The sequence below is a fragment of the Danio aesculapii genome, chromosome 13, assembly GCF_903798145.1.
Source record: "Danio aesculapii chromosome 13, fDanAes4.1, whole genome shotgun sequence".
Lineage (NCBI taxonomy): Eukaryota > Metazoa > Chordata > Actinopteri > Cypriniformes > Danionidae > Danio > Danio aesculapii.
In genome coordinates, this window is record NC_079447.1 from 17512416 (window position 1) to 17520900 (window position 8485).

The window sequence follows — 8485 nt, forward strand, 5'->3', positions numbered from 1 at the left end:
TGCTTATTCATTTCTTTAATTTAACATAGTGCTTTGGTTTTTGTATGAGAGTTTACTTTAGAGTTTATCTTTATATCATATTGCTAAGTTTTATGTTCTTTTTGGTACTATATATCAGGCTTTAATTGTTCTTTTTTTGCAACACTGTGATAGTGTTACATTTCAATAACCCACACTACAAATACAATTTGAAAAAAAATCTGTTGCATTTCATCAACAGATGTTTGTTTCATAAAACAGAAGAGCAAAAAAACTTCTGAGTTTGCATCTTTCGAGGATTAGCGCGCTCAGACGTAACATATTGATTAATGCGTTAAAGGGACGCATCAGCTCAATCGTGATGAGATTGCAGTAGTGACGTAGACGCTTCTATTTTCATTCAAATACTTATTTTAGCGCTGTGAATTGCCTTCACATTCACAATAAAGCGACGGTTCACACGCTCACCCCGCCCCGCGCCTCCGGTGGGCGTGGCCACGCGGCGCTCTCGCACACAAAGACGCAGATCTGGCGCGAAAGCACTTTTACCGGCAGCGGGCTGGGGGAGGGTGCGGCTGCACTGCACCACGCCGATCGATCGTTGCTGCCGTTGTAACAGGACACCCGCTTTATATCCGCGAGGAAGAAAAGGAAAACTTTTCTTGTTGTTCAGGTTACACGGCTGTGAAACACTGCTGGAGTAGCGCGCGCTATTGTTTCGCGAGAGCGCGTGTACCGGAGTTCTACCGGACGCTGCGCTTCTTTGTTCTGTTCTGCGCGTCCCGTAGACTCTCCCTGGACTTTGCAGGTCTCCGACCCCATGGTAAGTGCATTTTTACGTCGGACTATCACAGACTTGATCTCAAGTTAATTTTGTTGTTCGCTCTAGTGGTAACTCGTAGGCTGTTGAACGTTTCCTGTATCTTTTAATGGGACCTGGTGCTACTTTTACCCTCTTAGTGCATTTATCTTTAATGGGAGTGTTAGAGTAACGCATTCACATCACATGCGACCGTCGTTAAGTCAGCAGGCGTTAACTGCTGTTAGTGTTTATTAAACTATTTTGCCTTTATGCACAACTAAACCAATCTCAGCCGTTATGTATGCGCACTATATATATATATATTTGCATATAATGCAGGTTAAGTAGCATGCGCGTTTGCATGCAAGTAGATCATTTTAAAGCAATGCATAAGTGTTTTCATGTAAGAATGGCACTTTACAGTATTTAATGTACATTAAGCAACGCACTGAGTGACAGCATGCAGTTAGTGAGTGTGCGTTTTACTTGTACAGTGCATTGCGACGCTTTTGAGCTCCACGTGGTCAGGCATCATTTGATCTAATGACCCGTTGTCTTCGCAGATATCCGTGTAGTAGATGGTCTGAAGCGATGCCTGGAGTCAACACCCAAACATTGTACGGCTGGGACATGATGGAGCACTACTTTTACGACGAGATGGACACCGAGGAGGACTTCTTTAAGTCTACGGCGCCGAGTGAGGATATATGGAAGAAATTCGAGTTGCTTCCCACCCCGCCCATGTCGCCCTCAAGGACGCTGGATGGGGACTGGTTATTCCCGATACCGGGGGACCGGCTCGGGTGGGCGCCACCAAAGGTGTTAACGTGTGATGAGGAGTATGAGGGGCTTCACAAGTTCGACCCACTGGACATTTTTGGGAATCTGGGTTCAATTGTTATCAAAGACTGCATGTGGAGTGGACTTTCCACGAGTCACCGGCTGGAGAAGGTTGCGCATGGAGAGCGAGCACCGGTAACCGCTCTGATCCAGAACTCGACCGCACAGAAAGCTGCCCGTGCCGCATCGGGCACGCCCGTGACGGGGAGCCAGGCGGCACAGTGCGTGAACCCCGCCGCAGTCCTAGAGCTCCCCGTCCCGCATATGAAGAAAGTGGGCGCGGGCTCCTCCGGTTCAGAGTGTCGCTCAGATTCATCCGGTAAGAGACTAATATTGGTGACATGAGGCGATATTTACTTTAATATCACACCGAGTCTGCTGAGGGTGCGCTACAAATATGGTTGGTTGCGCAAGTGATTTAATATCTGATTACCTGCAGTTCAGACTAAATCTGCCAGACAATTGAATATAATAATATTTCTAAAGAAATGGTTTAAAACATAAGCCCAAGCATGAGACCAAAGCCCCTCAGACTGAAAGGTCCCGATGTGGAGTGTGTGCTGTGGAGCGGATTCCCTTCCTCTGCTCAAAAGTTGTGTAATCCGCTCCAGTGCCACTCCCAGTTTTTCATTTCCCACTTGCACGTTGGGGGAACTCCACTGCTTGCACTACTCTCTGAACTTTTCTAAATCTAATTATTTATTATTTGCTGCAGCGTTCAGAGAAAACGCCCTGGCAGTGTATTATCATTGTAACGGGTTATTATTCTAGCTTATTTTGTTAACTTTAAGGTTTTCATTGTAGTTTGGGTAGTTCTTTGCACTTGGGTTCAAATGGATATAATTTCTGTTTATTGATGTATTTTTGTTCAGCTTTAATTTTTATAATGTTATTTTTTTTAATTGCCATTTCTTCTATACTTTTACGTGAATTTTAATATTTATGCTTTCTTTTAATTGCTGATATGAATGGTGGTAATGGTTGGCAAGAAGTACACTACCCAAGCATTAAAGGCAAATTACTAATAAAAAAATTGCCTTTTTATATGCTAATAAAACTGTGTAACTTCCATGCCAAAATCTAAGAAATAATAAACTGTTTTATTTGTAGCCATTTACTAGTGAGTAAACAAACTTTACACCCCTGTTTTGTTATAAAGTGGTAGCATAAATTGCATTTGTATAACTTGCAGTATTTTGGGAAATGTTTGCATCCAGTCTTGTATTTTTGCTACAGCAGAGATGACCAATCGCAATTCTACATTTTCACATGAAAGCATGCTTAAAGAGGTCTTCGCTGATTTAAAAGGTCTTGTAATTTAACTGAATCTGCCAATCGCTTTGTTTCCTCAGATGATGAGGATGATGATGATGATGATGAGATTGACGTTGTGACTGTGGACAACCGGCCCAAACGTGGCCGTCCTCCAAGTCGCCGGACGCCGGTTACCATTACCGTGAGCGCTGATCCCTTTGGTCCATGTCCCAAACGCTTCCACGTGTCTCTACATCGGCAACAACACAACTATGCTGCTCCTTCCCCTGACACAGACCCTGAGGACGACTTCGAGATTGAGTCTGTGAGCAAACGGCCACGCCTGGAGTCTTCATCTGCTCCCTCGTCTCCACTTTCCTCACCCGCCACTTCAGACTCTGAGGACTCCACTGAGCAGCGGCGCAACTTCTTGGAAAGAAAGCGGAGGGATGACCTTCGCTCCAGGTTTCAAGCGCTCCGAGAGGAGATTCCCGGTCTGTCCGGATCCTCAAAGACCTCTAAGGTGGCAATTTTGACGCAGGCGACTGAATACTTACTCAAGCTGCACTCATCTCAGCGGCGTCAAGCTCAGGAGAAGAGAAAACTCAAAGCCAAACAGCAGCAGCTTCTCCGCAGGATCAGCGCGCTGCAGAACTCGTGAAAAACATCCCGTTTGACTAGGCTAACCTTATATTTCCAAAGCTCATTACATGGACAAGGAAACTTGTTTGTCATTCACAGAAATGACACTTGAAACACTGCAGGGAGATCTTTAAAAATCACATTCAGTTCTGGCCTTCTTGTGAGGATCTGTGTGTGTGTGTGTGTGTGTTTTGTGTGTGCGTGTTAAACTGTAGACTTGAAAACATGAACTTTTGTATGAGACCATGACAAATGTGCACATGCAATGCCTTTATAAACCTCAGTGGACAGCGGCGATACAGAGGATGCTGTAATTGACAAATTTACCTCCATAGCAAGAAGAGAGGGTGGTGTTAGTATGCATGTTGGGTGTGTAGGGGTGCGTGAGGGGAGCATGGTGTTTGAACACGTGTAAAAAGTCGGAAGTGTCTTGTTCATAATTTTGATCTGTACAAAATGTGATGTAAATACTGTATTCGGAGGGCTTCGTCCTCCTGTATCTACTCAACTGCACAGAGATTCTATTTTGGTAAAGAATAAAGCATCTAAAATGACTGGTGGTGCTCTCGTGTTTATTTGTATTCATCTAAATTGAGAGGGATTTAATTTCTCATTAAATGTCAGAATGGGTGTATCTGCAGGCTCTTTATTTTTAATGACTTAAATTCACTGAAATATTGTCTTTTGTGTCTTAATTTTAAACAGGTCTTATTTTCCCTCTGTCCAAGTAAAGCTACCCAAACGGGCCGACATCCATTTAATCACCAACAATCCATCTTCATAAAATCAGGGAAAGAAAACCAAAAACAATTACACAGTCCCTCATGATCACAACAGAGCAATTTCTACGTTATTTTCCATTCATACAAAAACTATTTGCAGAAGTGAATGAATATGAATTCATCTTTTATTCCAGTGTCAATCAGACTGTTGAACACTGATCGATAGTGTATGTAATTCTTTTGTATGTTGACCTATTTTTAATTGTTATTATGTTAGAACCTGCTGATGTGCTGTGTGAGTCCACAGAAAATTTCCCCTTGAGGGACAATAAAGTATACAAACAAACAAGTCAGGACGAGTAGACATATTTATAAATGGACATAAAGGTTTTATAACAGAAATGCATTCGGTTGAATCGGTTCAATTTGGACCCAAAGCCAACAACTATATGTTGTTAATTATGTAATTGCCTCCACAATACAATGGCAAACCGGGTCCTTGGAAATAATCATTAGTGTTTAGCCCTGTATAAGTCTAAAATTTTATTCATAATGGTCTTAAAGTCTTAAGTTTGACTTGATGAAACTTGCAGAAACCCTGGTCAGAGAGTATTTTTTTTTTGCTTTTACTATTTATTAAATAAAAATTAGGGCTGTAGAATTTTGGAAGCATGTAACATTGCAATATTATTCTGTGATTTATATTGCAATATAAATGCAATTTCGCCAGATAAATATCTTTATTGGGAAAGAATTGATAATTTTAGATTAATTGATGATTCTGATGGGGAGTGCATCTGCATAAAATCTAAAACACTTAGGGCTGGGCGATTAATCGAATTTGTCCAAATTAGGGCTGGGCGATTAATAATTTTTCTAGGTTTTTTTACAATTAATTTCCCTACCATGTGTGAGGTCACCTGACTCTGCCCCGTTATGTTATGGTATTCCGCCAACATGTCGAGCATGGACAACTTTAACACTGACACAACTGAACAACAAGAGCAGCTTGTACCAAAGAAAACTGCATAATTGCTGTACAAAATTTGTCAGCAATAAACAAAATAATCGTAGTCAAGTTAAAATGTTCAATTAATCGAGATTTTGACTTTAGGCCAAAACGCCCAGCCCTACTATAAATACAATGAAGAAGAAAAAAAACTATAGAAATAAACAGTGTTTTAACTTTTTCCCAGTATTCAGGTACAGTAATTGAATAATAAAATAATTCACTGAAATTTGATATTGAAGTTACAAACTGCAATTTTTTAATGCTTTTAGAATCATCATAGTCACAGGCCTCAAACACATGCAAATGATACATTGCGAATGATCAAAGTGCGATTATTGATGCTGAAACGATATATTGTGCAGCAAGGGCTGGGGGATATGGCAAAAATACAACCTTGATAATTCTTTTCCATATTAAATGATAAAGATATATATTCTGATATATAAGTTGTTAATGCTTCCAGCTTTAAAAGAGTATCCCAACAATGAAGCCACAAAGATTAAACGCTTCATTCAATAACATTACTTTAAATAAAGTATTGTTTATTAACACAATTTGCACATTACTCTGATTTTCTGTATTATACTTTTAATATACAATATAAAATATAGACCATTTCGAGGGATGTAACCAAAACAGTGGTCCCAACGTATGGACTGTTTAACATTTTTAATTTCTATAACTTCCGAGAATCCAAAAAGAGCCACATATGTTTAAATAATGTTATGAGAGCTGTTTTAACACTAAGTTATGATTGAATTGACTCTTGTTACAGTTATAAAATAGTTTGATAACAAGCAGGAAATGTTCATGAGTCAATGACATCACCACATTGAAATGGTCTATAATATTCTGAAAAACTAACTAACTGACAGCATGCATACAGCACACAAACAAAATATACTTTTTATATGCATTTTCTAAAAATAAACAATTACAGAAATATTTAAAAATAAATGTTTTACTTAATTAAAAATGGTAAATACAGTCATTATTAAAATAAACAACAGTTTACAGCAAATACTGCTGGCGGGAATGTGAATCGAGCTCACTAAAGAATACAGGGTGATGTAGCATGTCTCTAATATCAACACAATTAAAGATTCCTGTTGTTGCATATGTCTGCTGTGTGATTGGCTCTTAGATCAATATAAAAAAGTAAAAATGTCCATAACTTATCATCGTTATCAACATTAATTTTAGCGCAATTTGATATGATAAAAATGTAACTATATACAAGTATACAAATTGGGATACACCTCTTTTTAATAATGTACCAATAGGTTCTTGATTGTATTATTTAGTAGAAATGTCTCAATCCAACTTTTAACTAATAATAATGCAGCAGAATAGATCTGACATAAACTAAAGTTAAGCTTTTGGAGTCTTTCGGGTGTTTGGTTTACACCTCTATTCCTAATCTTTAAAATGATCAAGACTAAAGTAAAGAAATCAGTTATTCAGATCCACTACTGGAAGAGGAAGTAGTCTGGATATCTGCTGAAAAACAGGTAGTTCAAAAATCACCTTTACCCCCATTATCCTGAACAACAGGTTAAACAGTGACAGTGAAGGTGTGAAAGCTGACTTGCATGTATGGGAGTGTTGTTCTGCTTACAACTCGAATTTAAAATAATTGAGTCAGGCACATGTGGAGGATTATTCGCTACTTGTAACAGATCTGCCGAATGTAGTAATTTTTTTTTATAAGCAGCAGAAGTAGGAAATGTGTATTGTGGGAGTTGCAGGAAGTCAAAAGAGGAAGTGATGCAAACATGCTCGGCGCCTTTTCCTGTATTTCTGAGTTTGTTGCCCACACTAGGATAGTATTAGTTTAGTCTGTAAGATTTTATCTGATTGTCTACCAAAAAGTTTTTTTTTTTTTGTGAAAAAGAAACACGTGTAATTTTGATGATTTCTTATGTAAGAAAACACAGAAAGGCCAACATGTCAGCGTATGAAAGACTTGATCATTCGAAACTTTGTGGCGGTTTATTTCACTAGTTTATTATATTTATTTATTTATTTATTAAGACGCTTCAGTGGCGCAGTAGGTAGTGCTGTCACCTCACAGCAAGAAGGTCGCTGGTTCGAGCCTCGGCTGGGTCAGTTGGCATTTCTGTGTGGAGTTTGCATGTTCTCCCTGCGTTCGCATGGGTTTCCTCCGGGTGCTCCGGTTTCCCCCACAGTCCAAAGACATGCGGTACAGGTGAATTGGGTAGGCTAAATTGTCCGTAGTGTATGACTGTGAGTGAGTGTGTATGGATGTTTCCCAGAGATGGGTTGCAGCTGGAAGGGCATCCGCTGCGTAAAACATGTGCTGGATAAGTTGGCGGTGCATTCCGCTGTGGCGACCCCGGATTAATAAAGGGACTAAGCCGAAAAAACAATGAATGAATGAATTTTTAATTTTGCAAATAGCGTATTACATTTTACAACAACCCAAACACCATATACAATCCTATCTAGCCCCAACAAAACAATCCCCAAATAAAACAATCAACGTCTAAATAATAATAATAATAATAAATACAAATACAGAAAAAACAAATAATAACAAACCATGTACAGTACGTACACATATACCTTTCCTCAATCACCATCTAAGGTTTTAGAGATTTTTTTTTTTTTGAAGAAAAGGTGCGTTTATTCATCTGAGTCTTAGTAAAACAATTATAGTGTAGCAAAATGTTATAAATAATACTGCTAATACTGCCATTCACTATAAAAATCTAATTTTTGCTACATTTATGATTTATAATTGATATTAGTTTTTCTTAATACATTGTCAACATAGTATGGTCATCATTGTTGGGGGTAACTCATTACAAGTAACTTGAGTTACGTAATAATGTTACTTTTCTAAATAACGAGTAAAGTAACGCATTACTTTTTAAAATTAAGTAATAATATTTGAGTTACTTTTTAGTTTAGTTTATTTGATTTTAAAAAATAAACTGCTGAATTAAAATAATCATAATCACATTGAATCCCGCACACAGTAAGAGAATGCAGGAACAGACAGAAAAGCAGAGCCTTACATTTCTGCAATGGAAATATTCTCTTCATTTTGAACACATGGAAGAAAAGAAAAGAGAATAATCTGAATGGACAGTGATTTTACTATTTAATAAGACAAAAAGTACAAAAGTAGCAAACGCATTGCTTTAAACCTTCATTAATCTGTATATATTGCATGAAGAGCTCTGGGGTCAGCAAAAGTAACGTAACACA

At 38.5% G+C, this 8485-nt stretch overlaps 1 protein-coding gene across 1 annotated transcript; it reads left to right on the forward strand.

Moving 5' to 3' along the window:
* Positions 1–512: 512 nt before the first annotated feature.
* On the forward strand, positions 513–4071 carry mycla (MYCL proto-oncogene, bHLH transcription factor a). The gene is made up of 3 exons (XM_056471519.1): positions 513–802; positions 1345–1940; positions 2974–4071. Exons 2-3 carry the CDS (start codon positions 1373–1375, stop codon positions 3534–3536), a joined length of 1131 nt encoding a protein of 376 aa, XP_056327494.1. The 5' UTR covers positions 513–802; positions 1345–1372; the 3' UTR covers positions 3537–4071.
* The last annotated feature ends 4414 nt before the right edge of the window (positions 4072–8485 follow it).

Bases quoted from the DNA above. Each gene is read 5' to 3' on its own strand.
- mycla (XM_056471519.1), top strand. From the start codon at position 1,373: ATGCCTGGAGTCAACACCCAAACATTGTACGGCTGGGACATGATGGAG. The intron at 1,941-2,973 runs GTAAGAGACTAA...TTGTTTCCTCAG, and splicing joins GTGTCGCTCAGATTCATCCG to ATGATGAGGATGATGATGAT.